Raw genomic sequence first — 20,383 nt, 5'->3', positions numbered from 1 at the left:
TCCTTAAGGAGAGCCTTAATGTCAGGGTTAACACTAGGTTTGTTGTTGGGAAAGCACCGTTCAGTCCTGTTGGATACAATATTTTCCACACAGAAGTTGATGTAGTCCGTGATGCAGCCTGCGAGGCTGTCAGTGTCTTTCCTGTGAGGGTCATAGAATTCCTCCCGCACTGTAGTGTCAAAACACTCCTTCAGAGCCTCCTCAGCTTCATTGGACCATCTCTTCACCGTGCGGGGGGTCACTGGTTTCCTGTGTACACCAGTGTATGATACTGAAACTAATTTTTGCAATTTCAGCATGATTTGGTTTCTGGTCTACAAACATTGTTAAACAGGATGTAGCTTGATGCTACTGTTTGAGATGTTTTGGGGTTTTTTTCCCCCCAAAATTTTCTGAGGCGAGACAGGATGCAAGGTGAACTTTTGCATAAATGACTTGTTTAAATTACATTAATTTGTGTTATTGTGCGGTGCCACTTTGAGAGACGGGCAGAGGTCCTATCAGACACTTTAGCCATGTTGTAACAATACGCCGCTAGCTAACAGGTATCAGCTCCTCACCTCTGCACTCGGTATCGGATTAACAACCAGACCGTCGTAGAAATCTGTGCTCCAGTTTTAGCATTGTTTAGTTTTATATGTTCACATTAATTTGAAGCTGTAATGTAAATTGTGTTCACACACACAAATCTTGGAGGTTAGATTACAAGTTTAGCCTGGTAGCTAGCTAGCATTTTATTTGGCAGCTCCATGAGCACATGGTGGCTGGAGTAGAAACAGTTAGCTTTCTGCACGGTTGTTTTTAGGAAAAGTTTCATGAAGTCTGTGCTGTTGTTGTTTGTTTTGGGTGGGGCTCCTTTGTTTTTCTAACTACTATTATTTAGCCAAATTTAGCAGTTACCCAGACAAATAAAACTGCTCTCTCATCTTCTTTGTGCAAAGCAGCACTGAGTAAGAAAAATAGGATGGACTCAGCCTACATTTATACTGTGAGAAGTCACCTATTTTCGCCACACAATATGCACTGAGTGGTGCAGTGGTCAGCACTGTCGCCTCACAGCAAGAAGGTTCTGGGTTCAAGCCAAGGCTCGGGCACAGGATCTTTCTGTGTGGAGTCTCCATGTTCTCCCTGTTCCTGTGTGGGTTCTCTCTGGTACTCCAGCTTCCTCCACAGTCCAAAGACATCAAGAGGGGACGAGGCTGATTGATACTCTAAATTGACTTTAGGTGTGACTGTGAGTGTGAATGGTTGTCTGTCTCTGTGTGTTGGCCCTGCGATGGACTGGCGACCTGTCCAGGGTGAACCCCGCCTCTTGTCCAAAGGATGCTGGGATAGGCTCCAGCCCCCCCCCCCCCCCCCCCCCCGTGACCCTTCACAGGATAAGTGGTAGAAAATGGATGGAATGTGCACTGAATTTTCATTCTGGTTTTAAAGGCCACCTGAGTAGCTGTTTCAGGTTTTGCAGAAAATAACGTAGGCACAAGTGGGAATCTTAGAAATGAAATGGATGAATTTGACCAACCGGAGACGTTCGCACGATCAGTGCTCAATGCTGAACATATTGTGACTGAGCCAGTACTACCCTCTGCTGGGCATTTAAGGAAATACACCAACATGCAGCAATTACTCATTCACTGCTGTTTTTCAACTGCCAACATCCACAATCTTTCCTAAACCCTCAACTCCAGAACACCTCAGCTGGTCTGATTGTTGGTCCTTCAATGACTGTATATGCAAACTCACTGATTTATCCAATGAGGCACTGGTTCCTTCTTTTCATCCACGGTACCTCATTTCCTTTAAAGGCAAGGATGTACACACCATGTATAGTGTAGCAGCCTATTACAACGGCGAGTCAAGCTGAAGTACATTTTCTCAATTTTGTCATGTTGAACTATTCAATATACTGAAGATCCATCTCGGTGATCCAAGTCTCTTTTGTATTTATTGTCTTTACTTGTTTCACAAAAGTGCCCCCCAAAAATTTACATTATGCATGTAGAGTACACGACGTACACCGTCTTTATCTTTGTTGTGTTTGTGAAGTATTTAAGTCATTATGGCCATAAACTTTACCCGTTCAACAGTTTACAGTGGTGAGGGAGGAAAGGTGTGCAGAAACCTTGTCACTGTTGTGTCAAAGACCTCAATATGCTGAGTTCGACAAGTCACAGTAGGGTTTAAAGGGAAAAAAGCAACAAGTCTACAAGTTGAGAAGATATTTTCCCCCCAGACAGCTCGTGCCGTTTCTCAAAACTTTGGGATTCAGTTGTGGCTCAGTCTTAATTTGGGGAAAACCACTCATTAACACTTTAATGGAATAAAAATGCATGCTGATTAAAAAAAAAAAAAAACTGCTCTTGATTGAATTCAGCGCAGGACTCAAGCTTCCCAGGTCTTTGGTTATTTTAAAAGTGTGATTGAAATAAAGGGAAGTTTGTGGTTATTGCTGAGCCAATATAAAATAACCAGAAAAGTGTGTGTGTATGAAATGCACATGAGAATGTAACTGTAGTGGAAATCTTGAATACAATCAATACTCTGGAGCTTTTCAAGACTGCCTGGTAACTCTTTCATCTCATATCAGTGCAGCTTGTACACAAACTCAAAGACCAAATTACAGTTTCTGTCCTTAAATGTATTTTAAGGCATTTACCTTATACAATGTATAAATTTTGACATGCTAGATTAAAAGGAATAAAGTTTTCAGCTTCTGTCAAAAGCTGAAAACAAACAAAAAGCAATCCATACTTATTGTCCAAAGAATATGGTCAGATTCAACACATTTTTCTAAAAGCAAAACAACAAAACATCAACTCATAATCCTGATACAGGAGGTTTTTATATAAAAATAACTGATAGTACAGTTCAAAATTAAATTCACAGTATTTCTTATGACGCTAGCAGACACTTTTCATTTAAAAGCAAACACAAATGGTCCACAGCCGCAACAAATTTTTGATGCTTTTTTTTTGTTGTTTAAGGGTTACAAAGAAGAGAATGTGAGAGAAGAGATGTGATCAGAGAAAATAACTCTCTAATGGTGGAAAAAAAGAAGTTGAAAAAGTGAATCTTAGGCTTCAGGGGGAAAAAAATGGACACAAAAGAAGCTGGGAAATGTCCTCAAGTCTTTCCAGGGTAACATGGAGGCATGGGGGGGGGGGGGCTTGTCCCCTCCTTCTTCTCATTCATGAATATCTCCCTCCATCGCTGTGTCCGCTCCCAGTGGGATCAGAGAAACTTAAAAAACATTGCAGCTTTGTAGATATGGTGACATCTTCCCTTTGTTCCACTCATATTTGAAATCAGGCGGACATCCATGATGGATGAGAACAAGTTTTCAAGTCCTGAGTTCCACTGAGCAGCAGTTGAGATGTTCAAGCTCCAGGCTTTGTGTGTTTGTACAAGTATATATTAATATTTGTCATCATAAAAGTTCAGCAGTATTTTAACTATAGAGTGTTCCTGCAAATAAATGAAAGACAAAAAAAAAACAAACCTAGTTTGAACATGTAAAACGTTTTTTTTAAACTAAAAATGCATTTTAGTTTCCAAAAGAAAGAAGCACCGCGCCAAAAATTCCTCATTCCTCCATAGTTGTGAATCCCAGGGGCTGAAACAAAATAGAACATGTCAGCTGTGCATATATATTTATACTGTATATCATTAATGAGTTTCCACTGTTGATGACATCATGAGAAGGACGCATACTCACAGTCAGTGCTTTGTGGAAATGTTCAGGCCACTGGAGAATCTGTAGGCGTTGCCGTTGGTTCGACTGTAACCGTTTCCTGGAATTGAAAAAGTAGCATTGATTTCTAGTGTTTGAAGGTGACCGTATTCTATGAGCGCTCTTCTACTCTGTAGTACCTGTGTGTCCATTGAGGTGGTGATGGGATGAACCGTTCGCACTTACAGGAGGAGAGGTGTAGTGTGGGGGGAGTACACGATCATTGCCGACGTCAGCATAGTCACTGCACCGCCGTTTTTCTGGGGAATAACTACTGTCATGTGTAGTGTCTTTAATGTCATCGTAGCGCCGCTTGCGGTTCTCTCTCTCCTTGCTGCCTCTGGCCTTGTGACTCTGAGCTTCACCCAGACTAAGCTGCTCTGCCCCACTGTCCTGATGCCGCCGCTTTTTCTTCTTCTTTTTTATTTCAAGGGCTCGGTCTGAATCCACATCAGAGCTCCTAGAGAAAGATAGAGCACGTTATTATTCTCAAACTACAACTGACAGAGACAATTTTGAGAGCCTTCCAACAGGAAATCAGGCAGTCATGTTTAAAAAAAAAAAAATCCAGTTCAAACAAAGTTTGAATGACCTGAAATACAGTTGAGTATCTGGTTCCCACACCCACCTTGACAGTCAGTAACATAACATTGGTCTTGGTGGTATATCATTTTAAATACTCCTGCATGAGAAGCAGAAAACAGTGACTAACAGAGTTCCTAATGTGGTTGTTGATGCTGCAGTCATCAATGTGGTTCATCTAATGCGGATGAACACTGGACACTGCTCTGCTTGTCTGTGGAGCCTCCGTTACCTTTGTCTGGTGGTAAGCTGACATTAGCAGGTGAGCCCGCTGACTTGTTATGGAGTAACAGTACGATCACTTCCTTTCACAAAGTTAACAAACAGTTTACAACCCAAACTAATCCACATGCTGCCTCTCAGATGCTTTAGTGCTGTGACGGTCCGGTCTAAAGAGCTCTGCTGGTAATTTTCCTCCATTTACGATATAAAACATTTGCTTGGTTAACTGATCAGTCAGAGCCATGCATCGGGTCAAGCTGATGGAACTTTTAGAACTCCCACTGCTGGTTAACAAGGAGAACTATTTCCAAACTGTCTGATCAGCTCATAAAGATGGGACTTTGTAAAGGTGATTGAAGTCCTGGTCCATCATTTCACCCCACCTTCCAGTGAACATTCAAATTTGAATAAAAGGTGACAGCCCCAACAGGAAACTATGAGGATTCGAGGATGGTATTGCTTACCCAACTTCCCTTGACTTCTTCTTTTTCTTGCTTTTTTTGTGTCTTTTGTTGTGACGGCTCTGAGAGCTTTCATCCTTCTCTCTGCTCAGATGAGTCCTTGCGTGATCTCTATTTGGAACTGTTGTGGAGGTGAGAGAGGGCGAATCCTTGGATTTGGTGGTGCTTTCGGGCATTGCGGAAGGCAAGGAACTGTCTTTTGATGGATGATACTCCCTCTCCTTAATGTGGCTCATATCTTTTATTCTCTGAGAATCTCGTGTCTCCTGTTGACACCGCCAGCGACTGTGAGACTCCTCACGGTAAGAATATGCATGCCCTCTACGCACAAGATCCCTGTCCTCTCTGGATCGATGGTGGTGGTGATAGAGATGGTAATGGTGAGAGCACCTATCACGATCATACTCCCTAGGGTGGTAAGAAGTTCGCTCCCTGCGACGCTCGGCCTCCCAGTCCTTGTAGTAATAGTCCTGAGGAGGCACTCGATCCCTGTATGAACGATGATGGTAGAATGGATCTCGGTATTCCCGTCTGCACCGATGACGATCACTGTCACTGTCTCGCTCTTGACTCCTGTCCCTGTAATGGCTCTCCCTGTCCCTGCTCCAGTCAGAGGAGTGCCGCCTGTCTCTCTCTTTTTCCCTCCAGGATCGTCTCTCACTGCCTCGAGAACTGGGATTGGACACATCTGTACGTCCATCAGTCCTTACTGAAGAGCCGTTGGTCTGTGGTAGATCCTTGTCCTCATCCTTGCTGCTGGAAAATTTCTGTGGAGCTGCATTTGCCCCAGGGGTGCTCTGGGAGTGCTCTGGAAGGGTGGGTAAAGCTGCGGTGTCGCTGTGATGTGCAGGAGAAGAACCAGATTCTGTGGTTGTGACAGGATGGGTCTTGGTTGCTGTGGGTGCAGGGGGTGAGCTGACAGCAGAGGATGCGGTGTGCTGAGGTTGGGGATCAGTTGTAGCCCTTCTGTCTGGAGAGGAGTTGAGCTGGGTTTCGTTAGAGGCAGAGTGGATGCTATGAGACGAACAAGCTTGGGCTGTGTTACTGAAAACACAAAGAAGACAGACAAGTATATGAACAAAGCTTTTACAAAAATCAAAACAATATTAGACAAACACTGTCAATGTCACAGCAACAAGGACGGTCTTTACACTGCTTGTTTTGTCAATTCTGATCTGGATGTTGATCTTACCTTGGCTGACTAAGGTCACTATCCAGGCCATTAACGGCAACAGTTGTCACAGAGGATGAACTGCAATGATTACTGCCAGAGACCTGAGGAGAAAATAAACACATAGCAATTTATTGAGACATTACACAAGGGCATGGCCCGCATTAGCGATTAATCAGCTGATATTAGCTCATGCCAACATTGTATTTTAATGCAGACAAAGTGGCTTGGTTTTATTTAGAAATTATGTCCTTGCAATGATGGTCCAGTCATCCAGCTATCTATCAGAAATATATCAAAAAGAATTTCAGGGGACCAAAGTTTCCCTGTGCCTGAAAACCTCATAATGCAGTGTACAGAGACAACTGATCATATTCCCTGCTCTCAGCTTTCTAGCTACCTTCGTCATTACCCATCATGCATTTAAACATACACTCGTGCTGCATGAGCACTGAGCTCTCTCTCAACTTTTTCTCACCAATCCCACAGTTGCTTACATATTTCAGACCTGGTTCGTACTTAAGCTTACCAGCAATACCCGTTTTCCTCTCCCTCCCTGGTTCTCCTGCCCAACGAATGAGCAATATCCGAGCGTCGATGAATTAACTAATAATCATTTGTGTTTCATGTTGTTGTTTACTATGTTGGAGGTGTGGCTCAGTGGCTCCTTGTTAGTTGCTAGGCCCCTGATAGCTGGTGTGCACTGACCCAGCTGATAACTTGTGTTTGTTGCATTGAAATTAATTGTCAAGGAAGAAATCAGCAACTTTCCAGTCACGCTAAACTCGTGGAATGAGTGGAAGAAGGGAAGTTACATTCAGACAGCAGACAGTTTCATTTTAGTGCACCCTGTCAGGTCTGACCGCATGCTGCTGCACTGTTTTCATGTTGTTTGCATCACATAATTAACATTTTGAATCAAAAATGTTTTAAATTGATGACCTGATGCCAAATTGTTCAGGTCTGCATTGCGATAAATCTCAGAAATTAGTTTTTTCCCCAATCCTAGGATGTGAATGAGTATGGTTGTATGAGTCTCTCGTCATCCATGTCGATTGTTGACATGCAGGGATGGAAACAGAAGCATGCAAGTGTCGATTTTGATCAAACGTAATTGACCAGAGGTGGACCAATTGCCTGGAACTACACTCAAATACGGCCAAGGCAAGGGATAATTTCAGCAAGCAACAAGTCTGCTCTGCTCTCTGCTGATGCAAGGTGTTGGTTAGGACATCCTCATTGAAAACATAAGCAATCAGCTGTTTGTTGGCTTGCTTGCATCATGTCTAGTTAGGAACTCTTTTAAGTTATCAGCCATAGCTGATGGCTTTGAGATTGGAACCTACATTAGATCACTTTTTGTGAGTATCAATGTATTATAAAAGAGACAGTTTCAACACATTAAAATGAATTTACCTTCTCAGGAGAAACGTGTCCGTTGACTTTGTTTTGCCCATAATGGTGCCCATTTTGGCTGGATTTGGAGACGCCATAAGTCGGTCCATTTAATCCATTTCCATTATGGTGCCCTCCTGACTCACCGTTGGAGGCATGTGAAGCTTTGTCAAAGACATCCTGTGTTTTATTGTTCCCGTTAAGGCGACTTTTAAGTAGACAGCCATTATCCAGAGTGCCACAGTTCTCCTGGTCTGACTCCTCTGAAGACTCTTGGCTGTACGGCACCAGGAAGGATGCACCATTCCCTCCAGTGTGATGATCCCCATTACTGCATGATGTGCCGTTAATGTGGTTAAGCTGACGTTGAACAAAGCGAAAGTCTGAGGTAGAACTGGAGGAGGAGCTGCTGGCAGAGGACGGTGGGCTGTAAGGGGACGAGGATGAGGATGATGTGCAGTTCTGTTTGCCTTGGCCAAAGAAGAATGAAATCTTCTGCCGTTTGTCTGGGTCTGGGATCACTGTGGGCCTGCTGACCGAGTGGTAGATGGAAGAGGAGGAGGGTTTTCCAACAACATTGCTGCTGCTGGTGCTGGGCTTAGAGGTATTGGGATAGTCCCTAAGAGATCCATTCCCATTCATATGGAGATCACTCTGAGGATGCAAGGGCATGTTGTAATTGTGCAACACTGACTACATACTGTAGATTAGTGTATAAAATATCAACAAGACAGAGGTAAATCAGGAGTACCTTGGTCATGTGTGGTGGCAACTGGGGTCCAATAAAGCCAATGTTGTTGTGGTGAACAGAGGTGTTGATGCGTGGTATCACGACTGGCCGTGGAGACAACTGACCAGGGATGGTTGGGTTAGGGTTGACATGGCTGTAGTCACCTGCTTTATGTATGTCATTGGATCTGGTGACACAAGACAAAGGTACATTTGAGCCGGGGAATATTTTAAGTGACCAACAACAGTTTTGACAATACTCAGCTTAAAAAACATGTATCGAAACCCAAACAACAAATAACCCTTGGCTTGTGAGAGAACAAAAAAAAAGAGCAACTTTCTTAACTACAGAAACCTGTATGTAAATAAACACACACACACACACGTGTAAATATAATACACACACAATCAGCTACATTTCCATTCATGCTTAATCGAGATCACCGAACAAATCAAGCAAGAGGGTGGGAGGAGTTACATTACAGTACTGCAGAAAGAGCCCAGCATGGCCAAAGCCGACACTTGGCCCACTTGGTTGCCTTATACCATAGTGAAGCTTGATCGTCCCCCTGCCCTCTCATTGCTCAGGCCTTGAGCAGTATAACCTCTCTAAGCTGTATATGTCTAATACTTTTTTCACTAAAGAGGCTGCAAAACTGCCTCATGTAGGTAGGGGGTGCCAAAGCCATGGAAAAGAGGCTGTAAAAAGAATGGTTAGTTTATGTGTATGTACTCACTTGATGTAGAAAAGTACATAGGCCTGCTGGTTGAGCACAGACCTTATGTCACAGACAGATACAGAGGAGTCATTCATCTGATACCACTGACCACTGCTCGCCTATAGACACAACAAAAGAAATGGCACATTAAAACACATTTCATACATCAGCATCAGCTCAGTAAAAACATTTTACATTACTCAGTTTCTCAACTGGGTTAGAAAACAGGTCGGTGTAACTTGACATGTAAGATGGTTTCACACAACCATACAGTGTGTCTACAGAAACAGTTTGGAAATAAATGAATGAATGAAAATAAATGAATCATCTGTCAATCTATGACAGGCAAACTTCAGTCAATCAGAGAAATGACATCGAAGGCGAAGCCAGGTAGTATAAAAGTTAAAACATATTCAATGAAGAAAAGCCTTGTGTTATTATTTGCTCTTCTTACATGGAGGGAATACTCTCCAGTTCTCCTGATGCTCTGGCAGCATCTACGTCGACCTATTTAGGAGTCACCACTGTCATTTTGGACAGTTTCGCTTTAGTTCCAACTACACTGCCAAAATTTCCTAGAAGGATATAGATCAGTCTAGTCCAGACAGAAATGCATAAAATGTGTGCCACCAGCCATCTCGCAAGGTTCAGTATTATTAAATAATATAAAAAAGCATATGTTTGTTAACATATATTTTTAACATGGTATTGGTAAATAAAATTGTGCAGTCCATAGTGACAGCAGTACCTTAATATAGCAGAAATAGTGTCCAGCATGACAGCTGAATCCAGAGTGGACAAGTACAGCGTACAGTACGTAGACCTGGGGCTCTCCTTGGGACTGAGACATGTAAGGCCGCAGGTTCAGGTACTCGGGATATTTCACATCCTGGTGACCAAAGAACAGCTTGTAATTATCAATCAGATATTTTTGATATCTCTCTTTATAGAGGCACCACATCAAAACAGGAGGATGATATTGATACTTTGGTCCAGTTGTGTCAGTGTGCACCTTTGTGATTTTGCCTCCGCTGAAGTTTGCAAAACGTTTGAGTGAGAGGGTGACCACATTGGAGCTGCGGTGGATGGTAAATCTCTTTGAGGCTGTGACCATTTTTTTGCACCTGCAAGAAAGCAGCAGTTTACTGTAAGTAAAACCAAACTGACAATGTCTCTTTAGCACCCTTGTTAACTTCGTTTTATTCAGAAGTTCAGGAGAATATTTACTTGGTGCATTTGTAAGCGTTTTCTCCTTCCAGCTGTTCTGGCTTAACAAACTCCTCCAGGGCCTTGGAGACACTGGGAGCTGTCTGGAAAAATAGGGAGTAAGAAAAAGTGAAACTTTTTGGACTGATAGTGCTTTTATCCTTTCCAAAATCTGATTGAATGAATTTGTATTGAGTAAAACAACAGAGGAAAATAATTCTTACTTTGATTTCCAGAGTAATGTCCAGAAAAGGCTCAAATGTATCAGACACTGCTTTGCAATTTAAACATTTAACTGAAAAAAAAACAATGTTATCAGCTTAGAAAGTCTGTAAAACATAAAAACATAACATCATCTGATAAAGCTAATCTACACTAAGTTACCTCTGGAGCGCAAGTATCCGCCAAATACTTGATGGATGAAAGTAGTTGCCTGCGTATGCCTGTCCAATCTGCGAAACAATGACCACCATGTGGGTAAGAAAAACAATTGAGAAAAAAACAATCCAAAAGAAAGAGGTCTCAAACTCCTGGGCTGTGGGCCAAACACAGCCCCAACCTCAATTGACTACTACTTTCCATGATATCAAATTATAGTTTACTCCATCCAACAACTTCGCTTATTGCTATTGTTATTGTGATCAATTATTTACACCTGTCAAATGTATGTAGATCTACAAGGAAATCTGCCAACTACAAGGTAAATGTTTGAACCAAAATAGAAAAGTTATGATCAGTAAGTTGTGCTCAAATCAAAATCTCAGCAATCTAGTTGTGTTCTATTTTCAGAGCTGCAATCACGCTCCCCTCACTGATATACTCCCTCGGACACAGAGACAAACACTAGCACCTTTCGTCATTCTCCAGCTGCTGCACTACAACTGTTGACCCTGCAGGACATACCACACTATCTACAACTGAGGTGATTTGCACTTTTCACTTAAAGACATGATTGATCTTGCTTCTATTGCACAATGGCTGTGACAATAAACAGACTTCATGGTGCATTCATATGCAACTGGGAAACTCTGGAAGGTTGTTAAAATAACAAAGTTTATATTTTTCTTAGGTGTAATAAACAGCTGTCCCTACTCTACGACTTTCAAATATACAAATATTCAAAACAGCATTTCCCTCCAGTGCCATGAGCCTATATCAATATTTGCTGTCTAGTTACCATATAAAGCTAGACACTGCCTGCGTTTATAAGTAAACTAAAGCATGTTTGTTATGATGGCAAATAGCAATTTGAGATGAAACGTACTTGGTCCCAGGCAAGCAGGACTTTTGCATAGCGTCCACTGTGCACCTCAAGAACTCATGGGCATCTTCCTGGCTTCCATAGCGGAAGTGTTTTGCAATCCCTGTGTAAAGCAAACAGAAAATTTCCCTCCAAAATTAAATGGGTAAACAGACCAACAGCGCCTCCTGTCATTCATTCAGGGAAATACTACTTACTTTTGAGCTCATTGAGCACACCGCTGGGCTTAATGACATTCCCAGAGTTGGCAAAAACCTGAATTATGTGGTTTTGCATGGTGCACATCATACAGAACCCTGGCTCGTGACCTGCAGCAGGGACAGATGGACCAAATGTTGATGCACAAGGCATGAATCACACAATTTGAAAGATGGTGCAATGAAAAAACATGAAACACAACTTACATGTTTTGGAGTGCTCCCGTGTTAGCATGTAGTTTGCTAATGGAGGGGTGTAGGAGAGACACTGTAGGGCTGAGTTTAGGAAACAAGTGTTCCCCATGTTTTGCAGGCCAGCCCCAATGCGGTGAACCTGGGTCCACTTCAGGTTAAGCCGCTCAGGAGCAAAGAGAATCTTCTGTGGCATTTCAATGCCATCATTACTGCTTATCACTGGACACACAGAGAAAACGTAATTATTCAGGGACACCAAGTCCTTCCATTTATATACACAAAAATTGATTGTATGATTCTGATAATAGCGTAATACAGTAAAACAAAATACACATCAAGCTGCTGCTCTCAAAAAGCATTGTTTGTGCATGCTCCTTCTTCAAAAGTGGCCTGGTTGTAAAATAGGATGAATGAGAACTTCTGCTGGAAACATCAAAATTTGGGTGCTGGTCATGGATGTTGCTACTGTAGTGCTGTCAAAATTGGCAAAAATAATATTTGAATATTCTTTCTAAGTATTAAAGAAATATTCAAATATAGTCAAATGTATAAAATAATATAGTCATAAGTCAAAGAATTGTATCATCGAAAAACTGTGGCTCTTTACTTCTCTCTGTTCACAAGAGGGTGCTGCAAACCACTACAACAAAGAGACACACCAGGACAGACCAAAAACCAAAGTACCTCCAAATGGAACTTTTTAAGACTGCTCGGGGTGCAAATCACTCTCTCTTCAGTTAAGTCTGATTTTGAACTATCCACCTTTTTCATCAGCCAGTTCATTACTCTCTTGTACAATTGACAGCAAGTTCTCTTTTCCGTGCAGCTTCTTCTTCTATTAAGTTTAATGGCGGTTGGTAGTCAAACCTGCTCATGGTTGTGTAACCGCCACCAACTGGCAGCCGAGTGGTGAAAGAGCAGAAGTGTAATCTCACAAGAGCAGCAGCGGTACTACAGCGTGCTGGGGGCCCAAAGTGTTGCAAAGACTTATGAGGTAAACATTTTATTTTATATATTATATTCTGATATTCAAATATAAAATGAAATTTCTTTATTTTAGTATTCAAATCAATATTGAATTATAGAATATTTTTTCACATTCCTTGTTGTTGCATATTGTATAGTTGACAGCACACAATGCTTGTCTAAAAATTGTACTTTTATATGACCAATGTGACATTTGGTCTTTCTCAAGGTAAGTATTAATTAATACAAGTGATGCTCTGAACTAACACCTTATATGAACCTATTGTGTCACACTTACAGATGGATGTAATAGCAAAAATAGGGGCAGTTTGTACTTAATTTCTTTGCATTCAAGTTTTTCAAAGTCATAAGAAAATAAACCACAGCAAAATCTGACACGGCATAATCGCTTGATGAGACAAATAAGTGTGCAAAGAGAGAAAAGTTCCTACCTGGCTCTTTGGGTCTGTCCAATGACGGCGGCGTACTGTTGTAGACAGCAGCACCAGGCGTTGGGCCCAGGCAGCCTCCTGGAGCCTTCAACCGTGGAGAGTCTCCGGGCAGGGTGGGGCCCACTGCCCAGCTGCTGGAACAGCTGCCATCCATTCCCACGTCTCCACTGCTGAAGGGGGATCTCTTGAATCCGATTGACTCGAGGTCAGACTTTTCTGAAGACCTGTCAACAATGGTCATTGTTCATTGCTGTAGATTGGGGAGAGATAACGGGAAAATGGTTAGATAACTTTATGTGTATAGTTGACTTTATGTCAATACATCATAGTATTGTTGTATGACCTGGCTCAGGTTAAGCCATTGTAATCAGGTTAAGCCATTGTAATCCATAACTTTATTTTTCACTTGACCAACTTCAATTACACAAGTGTACTAATGCAACCCATTACCAAATGATCACTGTGCCACTGAAACTGTAATATCAAAAACACGATAGCAAAAATAAATAAATAAAAATGCCATTTTCAAAAAGCTGTACAACTATCATCTTCAGTAAACAACAATCAGGCATTGTCAAATAAACGCTAAATAAAGAAAACTCCTAATCAAAAGCAGTTATGGCTTGTGATCCATCAATGTTCTGACTAACGGACACGATTCAAATTAGATTATCGCTTGACAAAAATCATCTTCCGGCACCTACTTTTATCTCCCTGCAAAACAAACATCCAAAAATATAAGAATCAATTTTGTATTACTTTGGGATCATGTGAACTAACTTTCAAACTCTCCAATGTTCAAAATCCCGGCAGAGATGGTAATTTCCTGGTCGGAAGCACGTTCATAAGAGCAGCTGTTCCCTCCCACCTGCTCCGGTATACTTGCTCACTCACACTAGCTAACAGACGGCGGCTAGGCCTTCAACACGCACCGGGTTCACCTTAAATAGAACGCTGGACCTTGGAGGGAACGCTGATTCTTTTATCTTTAGCTGGGACAAGATTGACCTCCATGGAACATTAGTAGTCAGTTAAAAGCTGGAAAGGCATTACCCATCATGGTAAACCCGATTGTAGCGTCACATTTAGCCCAGCTAACATGACGTGCGGCGGCTGCCCAGTATTGATGCTAATGCTGCTAGCTGCCTCGGCACGATGAAGGCTCGCTGACATTGCGGAGAACCACACAACCATTCTCACGGCTGTCAAAAAACGATGACTATTGTCAACTTGTAAATAAAATTAACTGGAAGTGTGTGGCCCTTTGCACCGGGGACGACTATCCAGCGGAGAAAGGAAGGGCTCGACACCGGCGGTTGTGTGTGCTCATTGCGCTAGTCCGACATGACGAAGAACCGGTGTAAGGCTACTACAAGAAGTCTCGGTGGCCCAGGCCCGGTAAACCATAACGGCGGCACAGTTAAAGCGTCACTCGAGCGCTACGTAAACAATACACTCACCTGGAATTTGTTATGAATACGTTATTAGCCTTTGTAAATCCATCCCTTATTTCCAGCGGGTGTCCGGCGGTGAACAATGACGTAGCTAATTGCCCCAGGGGTACATCCGGGTACCTGAGATGAAACGACGTCTCTCATTGGCTAATCCCGCCGTTTCGCTGTGAGGAACGTATTTCGGGAGATCCGTCGCATGTTCATACTTCTGACCTTTGTGTACATAATGTACTGTTGACAATATGCGTTACACATTCAAAATGTAACATTACAACTTTATATTATTACTTTGTGGCCTCTGATTGTCTTGATCAAACAGACTGCTGTTTCTCTGCCCAATTTACCATTTAAACATGTATATACATAGCTCAAAGTACAGTTTCTTTAAAAAATTCCTCAAATTATACCAGACTGGATTTCCTGACTGAAATACTAATATAACTGTCAGCCATATGCATAGGAGAATAAGCATGTTTTAAGATTAATACAAGAAAATAAACCACATACCCATTCAACATAAATGAGTGGCTGATCTGTACGTTTAGTATTGCACTGGCTAACAAGGCAGCGTCAGCATCAGGAAATGTTTGTTAGTTTACAAGTATTCCAGGATGTGTGGCTGGTATTGGTTTTGACCATGTTCAGGATATGGCATTTACAAACAAAAACGGGAGAAACTTGGTCATCACAGTGACACTAAATTCAATGTAAAAGCAGTCAGTATTTTTTTAAGGCAATTGCTCCAGAGAAAAATCTCAAATGGCCAAAAACAATTCCCATTTCATAGCAGAAATAGGTTTTATTGAACAGTTGACTGAAGATAAATACTTTCTCTTTTACATGTGTACATGACACACACACACGCACGCACGCGCCCACACACACACACACACACTCCACCACTTGTAATAAAACATTCAAGTTCATTGGTGATTAAATAAACCAAATTAAAAGCGAGTCTGTTGAGGGCTTTGATTATTAAGGCTCAGATCTTTTCTGACTCTGAGACTTGAGTGGTGCCTTGTGAGCTCTGGAGACAACTGATCTGCTTCCTCAGCTGTATTATCTCCTCCTGTTGCTCTTCAATCCTCCTCTGCAAGCCATGGATCACCTGAGTGAGGTAAAACAATTATATTTATAATGGTGAGGAGCTTCAGAGCAGATGTTGTGTTCCATGTCTCTTTCAAGAAAAGACTGGCCTATAGTTGGGGACACTTGAAAAAACTATTTCTGAGTGATCAGCATCCTAGATGCTATTGATTTATTGGCGGCATGGCTCTGAGGTAAAGTGGCAGTGTAGCAAATGAGGGGTCACTGGTTCGATCCTCACTTCCCCCAATGACCATGCCGAAGTGTCCTGGAGCAAGATACTGAACCCCTAACTGCTCCTGATGAGCAGGCTGGCGCCTTGCATAGCAGCCTCCACCATCAGTGTGTGAGAATGGGTAAATAGGACGACGTTTTAAAGTGCTTTGAATGCCACAAAGGTAGACAGGTGCAATATAAAATGAGTCCATTTGTTACTTTATGGAGACAAATAAGGCATTGACACATTCTAAATCAAACTGCTAATTTTAAATTTAATTTCTATTTGGAAGTTATTCAAAATAAATATTTGTAGAGCTTTAATATATCTCATACCATGTCTTTACTGCAGAAGAGTTCACTCTGTAGGAGCTGCCTGGCTGTGGGCCGTACGCAGGGCTTTTTACTTGTCAGCTTCATGATGTACTTGGCCAGGACTGGCCATCTTTGGCAGAATGACTCCAGGATTTTCCCCTCCCTCAGGTCCCTGAGCATCTGGACCCGCTCCATCTCTGTCCCAAAGGGCTGGAACAACTCGAAAGCCAGCACACCAACACTGTACATGTCTGACTGAAAGAGCAACAAAGGTTCAGACTGAGTTTAGATTCATGTTCAATCATTGTTCAGTTAGTGAAAACGAAATAAAGTTCAATGATAAAATCACGACAAGATAAATTGTCCGACTGACCTTTGAATCATAATGGGAGCCCTTCAGTTGTTCTGGAGCAGCATACAAAAATGTGCCAACGCCTAAAGTGTGTGAGGATTCTGCAAGTACACCAGAAATATGACTTTCAATAAAACAGTACCATCTACTGATGAGTCTGGTGGTGTGCCATGACAATACAAACTGTCATGTTACACCATGACATCACATTTGGATTACCTCTGCTGGGGGAGGCAGCACTTTCATTGCTATCCAGTATCATATCTGCGCAGGCCAAACCAAAGTCACCAATCCGTACATGGCAGTCTTGACCATGCAGGAAAATATTTCTTGGCTGAGAAGGGCAAAAAGAAATCATGGTTAGTGTCATTTGCTACTGTGCAGGAGAAGACATGCACAAAATTTGCATGAGGGGATATAGCGTTTCATACAGTATGTTAACCAATTAAGGTTAGATTTATCATCCAATGATAGAATATTTGTTCTAAATCTTCCTAATTCCTCCATAAAGGCTGCAATGGCAGATACTGCATGACTGTCATACAAATACAGGAAGCAGCCACAGTAGAATGTAAGGTTCGACCATTAGGTCCTTTCCCCCATGGCTGATAATTTTATTTTTTTTTTAGTCAAGGAGATCAATAACTGGTATCTGGAACCAAACACACTTGCAGTTAAAATGAAAATTATATTGCCACAATCCAGAGACACACAAACCTTTGTTGAAATGAATAAGCGATAGTTAATCATACAAGTCATTTTCAACATCACCTTAAAACAAAAATGAAAGGAGCATTTCTTCATCAAAAGGCAAAAAACAAAACAAAATAAAAACAGTTAAAAGTAGCACATTTTAAAATGTATTTATCTGCAAAAGGATAAAATAATACTGATTTTGACAACTGTACAAATGCTGCAAATCAGATTAGGTAAACAGCCAGGCTAATTATCCACCCAGCCTTGGTAAAAAGAAGAAACAAAGAGAACATCAAGTTCAACAGGCACAACCTGAAATATACTCCAGAGGGTGTCACCAGTCCCCATATTTGGCCTCACACAACTTATCAGCCGTAACAGTCGGGTTGCACATCAAACTTAGACATGCAACATGATGCATTTGTAGCAGCTGTGAAATGGTTGCTGATATACTGAAGGATTACCACATCAGGAATTGGAGTTTGTTCATTTTTTCTGCAAAGATGGCACAGGGCAGTCAGGAGAGTCGAGAACTGCGCGAGTTGCAGGTAGGAGCAGCCTGCCTCCACAACAAGAGCAGCCATAGTTTTGCCGCGTTTTTGGTCAGATGTCACCTGCGCACCCACCTTGTATGTTACCCCTATAAAGCTCCCCCTTGCTGCAGGTGCACCAGAACTCAAGAATAGAACCAATATAAAACAATGCATAAAATTTGAACCTTTTGAATAATATTAGCTTCGATAATGTTTTGAGAATGTTCACCTTAATTATGTAGAAAAGTAAATCAATAATAATAATAATAAATAAACAGATAAATAAAATATGAAGTCAACGTTGACTCAGCCACACATGACCACACAAGAAGCAGCAGAAAACAAAAAAGCGGAAGAAGCGCTAAAGAATTCCGATTTCGCTCTTCAAAGTGTCAAAATAACAGACGTTCCTTGGAAAAGCGAATGCTTCTAATGAAAAACTGGAAAAACACGTTTCCAACCACCCCTGAACGTATCTTCAGGAAAACTGTACAGAGTCAGTGAAGATACAGTGCTTGATCATGTTGGTTGTGGACAAGGAAAGCAAGGGCAGGAGCAGCACCACGCCACACAACGACCAACTCTTCTACAAAGCAGTTATGGATGAAGACTTAGAGTGTATTGACGACATGTCAAGGAGGTACGGCAGCAACTATCCCATTGGGATAAAAGATGGAGGACCTGAGAAGCTTTTCTGGATGGTAAATCCAATCCTTTCTTTAAATCTGGCGATGGCAACTATTATAAAGTAACTGCTGTGATGATTTGAAAATACAAATTCAGTAAATTGAAATTACTTCATGCAGTTTCAGACAATTTAATCCTGGAGTTTCTGTTATTCATGTTTTTCTAGCCATGTCTTGTCTTGTCTCGCCTTTCCTTAGGACAGCGTAATTCTTCCCCTTCATTTGGCTGCTTCTTACAGAAGAGTTCAGAGCATGCAGAGACTGCTATCAGCAGGGGCCAACCCTGAAATCAGGTCTGAACAAATACAGTTATGCACACTGACACATCATCATCACTGTACTACAATGTTGGATGTAGTTGTTATTTGTCAGGGTGTAAGCCTCTCAAACTTAAATCAGTAGCCTGGCTAAAGTTGTGGTGTGCCCATTTTGGTTTCAGTTCGCTTTGCCAAGCAAAAGAAGAATGTACTGTCGTTTCTGAAACTGACCAGCTGATGATATGACCTTGCTGTTTCTGAGAACTCAACCTAAGGCAATGACAATTGCATAGTTCTAACTGCTCCAGTTTGACTTTTTCCATAGGGACCGTCTTGGTCGAACGACACTGCACCTGTTGGTATCTTCTTGGCCGAGCTTGAGTACTTCTACAAATGAAGGTACAAGGTTCCAGACTGCGGTAGCTGATGCACACAGGAAGGCAGAGACCTGCCTATGGCTCCTCTGTGAGAATGGCATCAATGTTAGTGCACAGGTGACAAGTTTTCGTCTTCAAGACAAATGATCATGTACGAATTTAAGCTCGCATCAGAAAAATAACGGGTAGATGTCAACATCCCTTTCTCTTGGACCACCTAGACTAACAGAGTCGTAATTCTGTGTCAGGTCTATTTGTGGTGCTGGCTAGTTTGTTAAAACACTTGAAAAAAACAACAACAATTTGAACATTCTCAAGAATGCTGTTCTCTGAAACCTCCACTGTCAACCAGCTATTAAATCACTCTGTGTGGCTCCACACAACAGTTTCAGACATGTTTTAAACCTGCAAGTCCAGGTGAAAACCTCCACCTTCCACCCACACAACAGTTCAAACTAAGCTTAATCCCTACCTCTCAGTCAAAACAAACACCCATTATCTGCACAGTAACTAGTTAGCATGTGTAGTGATGCATGATTATCAAAGTTGATATGTGCGCATTTCTCTGCATTTATGTAAAGCAGCTGCTTTTGTATTTTGAATTGAGTTGAATAAGCTTTGTGTTTTCTTGCAATTCCCTTCCAGGTTGAGGACGGCAGCCAGCAGACAGCCCTCCATCTAGCCATAAGCAACGCAGCTCTGGCTGCCATCAAACTTCTGATCAAATACGGTGCTGATGTGAATGCTGTGGACAGCAGTGGGATGATGCCACTGCACATGGCTGCTGGAATCCTCAATAAGGACATTATAGTTTGCTTGATCAGACACGGAGCGGATATCAACATGGTAAGTAAAGTTGTCTGGTTTGTTTCTTTCCAGCTGGTGCATTTCCTTTTTTCGCAATTTCCCAAGAAACACCTGAAAAAAGGTCTAAAGAAATCCTCACATCTTGACAATTTTTCAAAAAAGCATTATCCCATTCATCCATCCATTGTCTATGCCGCTTATCCGTTAAGGGTCACAGGGAAAAATACTACATCCCCTGAAATGTTAAAGATTCAGTTATGATTCATTTTCTTTCTTTTTCATTAAATATTACTTGCCACAAAGCATAAAAATATT

At 41.8% G+C, this 20,383-nt stretch overlaps 3 protein-coding genes across 8 annotated transcripts in view; 1 reads left to right on the top strand and 2 right to left on the bottom strand.

Moving 5' to 3' along the window:
• Nucleotides 1–3,462: 3,462 nt before the first annotated feature.
• On the bottom strand, nucleotides 3,463–14,843 carry usp42 (ubiquitin specific peptidase 42). 4 transcript variants are annotated; one of them, XM_086196538.1, is made up of 18 exons: nucleotides 14,747–14,843; nucleotides 13,287–13,536; nucleotides 11,881–12,087; nucleotides 11,674–11,784; nucleotides 11,480–11,579; nucleotides 10,600–10,667; nucleotides 10,440–10,510; nucleotides 10,237–10,319; nucleotides 10,022–10,133; nucleotides 9,758–9,898; nucleotides 9,028–9,128; nucleotides 8,313–8,478; nucleotides 7,583–8,215; nucleotides 6,188–6,270; nucleotides 4,999–6,039; nucleotides 3,871–4,190; nucleotides 3,716–3,791; nucleotides 3,463–3,613 (listed from the first exon to the last, which is right to left on the bottom strand). In XM_086196538.1, exons 2-17 carry the CDS (start codon nucleotides 13,525–13,527, stop codon nucleotides 3,718–3,720), a joined length of 3,552 nt encoding a protein of 1,183 aa, XP_086052664.1. In that variant the 5' UTR covers nucleotides 13,528–13,536; nucleotides 14,747–14,843; the 3' UTR covers nucleotides 3,463–3,613; nucleotides 3,716–3,717. The 4 variants fall into 4 exon arrangements, with proteins under 4 accessions (XP_086052664.1, XP_086052666.1, XP_086052665.1 ...); XM_086196540.1 differs by lacking the exon at nucleotides 14,747–14,843 and adding an exon at nucleotides 14,340–14,477; XM_086196539.1 differs by lacking the exon at nucleotides 14,747–14,843 and adding an exon at nucleotides 14,067–14,254.
• Nucleotides 14,844–15,504: 661 nt separating this feature from the next.
• The window catches only part of eif2ak1 (eukaryotic translation initiation factor 2-alpha kinase 1), a 13,811-nt gene continuing 8,932 nt past the window's right edge, over nucleotides 15,505–20,383 (bottom strand). For both annotated transcript variants that reach the window (XM_086196547.1, XM_086196548.1), the window contains exons 12-15: nucleotides 16,932–17,046; nucleotides 16,734–16,813; nucleotides 16,382–16,615; nucleotides 15,505–15,851 (exon numbers count right to left, since the gene is read on the bottom strand). In XM_086196547.1, coding sequence (XP_086052673.1) covers nucleotides 15,726–15,851; nucleotides 16,382–16,615; nucleotides 16,734–16,813; nucleotides 16,932–17,046 — 555 coding nt within the window. In that variant the 3' untranslated portion in view covers nucleotides 15,505–15,725. The remainder of the gene's footprint in view (nucleotides 15,852–16,381; nucleotides 16,616–16,733; nucleotides 16,814–16,931; nucleotides 17,047–20,383) is intronic.
• Nucleotides 17,825–20,383, top strand: part of LOC147239406 (ankyrin repeat domain-containing protein 61-like) — a 3,629-nt gene continuing 1,070 nt past the window's right edge. The window contains exons 1-4 of one of the 2 annotated variants that reach the window (XM_086196549.1): nucleotides 17,825–18,642; nucleotides 18,826–18,920; nucleotides 19,210–19,378; nucleotides 19,907–20,383. The exon at nucleotides 19,907–20,383 is cut by the window's right edge and continues 1,070 nt beyond it. In XM_086196549.1, the coding sequence (XP_086052675.1) occupies nucleotides 18,463–18,642; nucleotides 18,826–18,920; nucleotides 19,210–19,378; nucleotides 19,907–20,329 (867 nt within the window). In that variant the 5' untranslated portion in view covers nucleotides 17,825–18,462 and the 3' untranslated portion in view covers nucleotides 20,330–20,383. The remainder of the gene's footprint in view (nucleotides 18,643–18,825; nucleotides 18,921–19,209; nucleotides 19,379–19,906) is intronic. The other variant, XM_086196550.1, reaches the window with a different exon arrangement.

This window comes from Aulostomus chinensis, chromosome 23, assembly GCF_037954235.1.
Source record: "Aulostomus chinensis isolate RoL2024-O1b breed Wild chromosome 23, RoL_Achi_v1.0, whole genome shotgun sequence".
NCBI lineage: Eukaryota > Metazoa > Chordata > Actinopteri > Syngnathiformes > Aulostomidae > Aulostomus > Aulostomus chinensis.
This window is presented reverse-complemented; position numbering and strand designations above follow the sequence as displayed.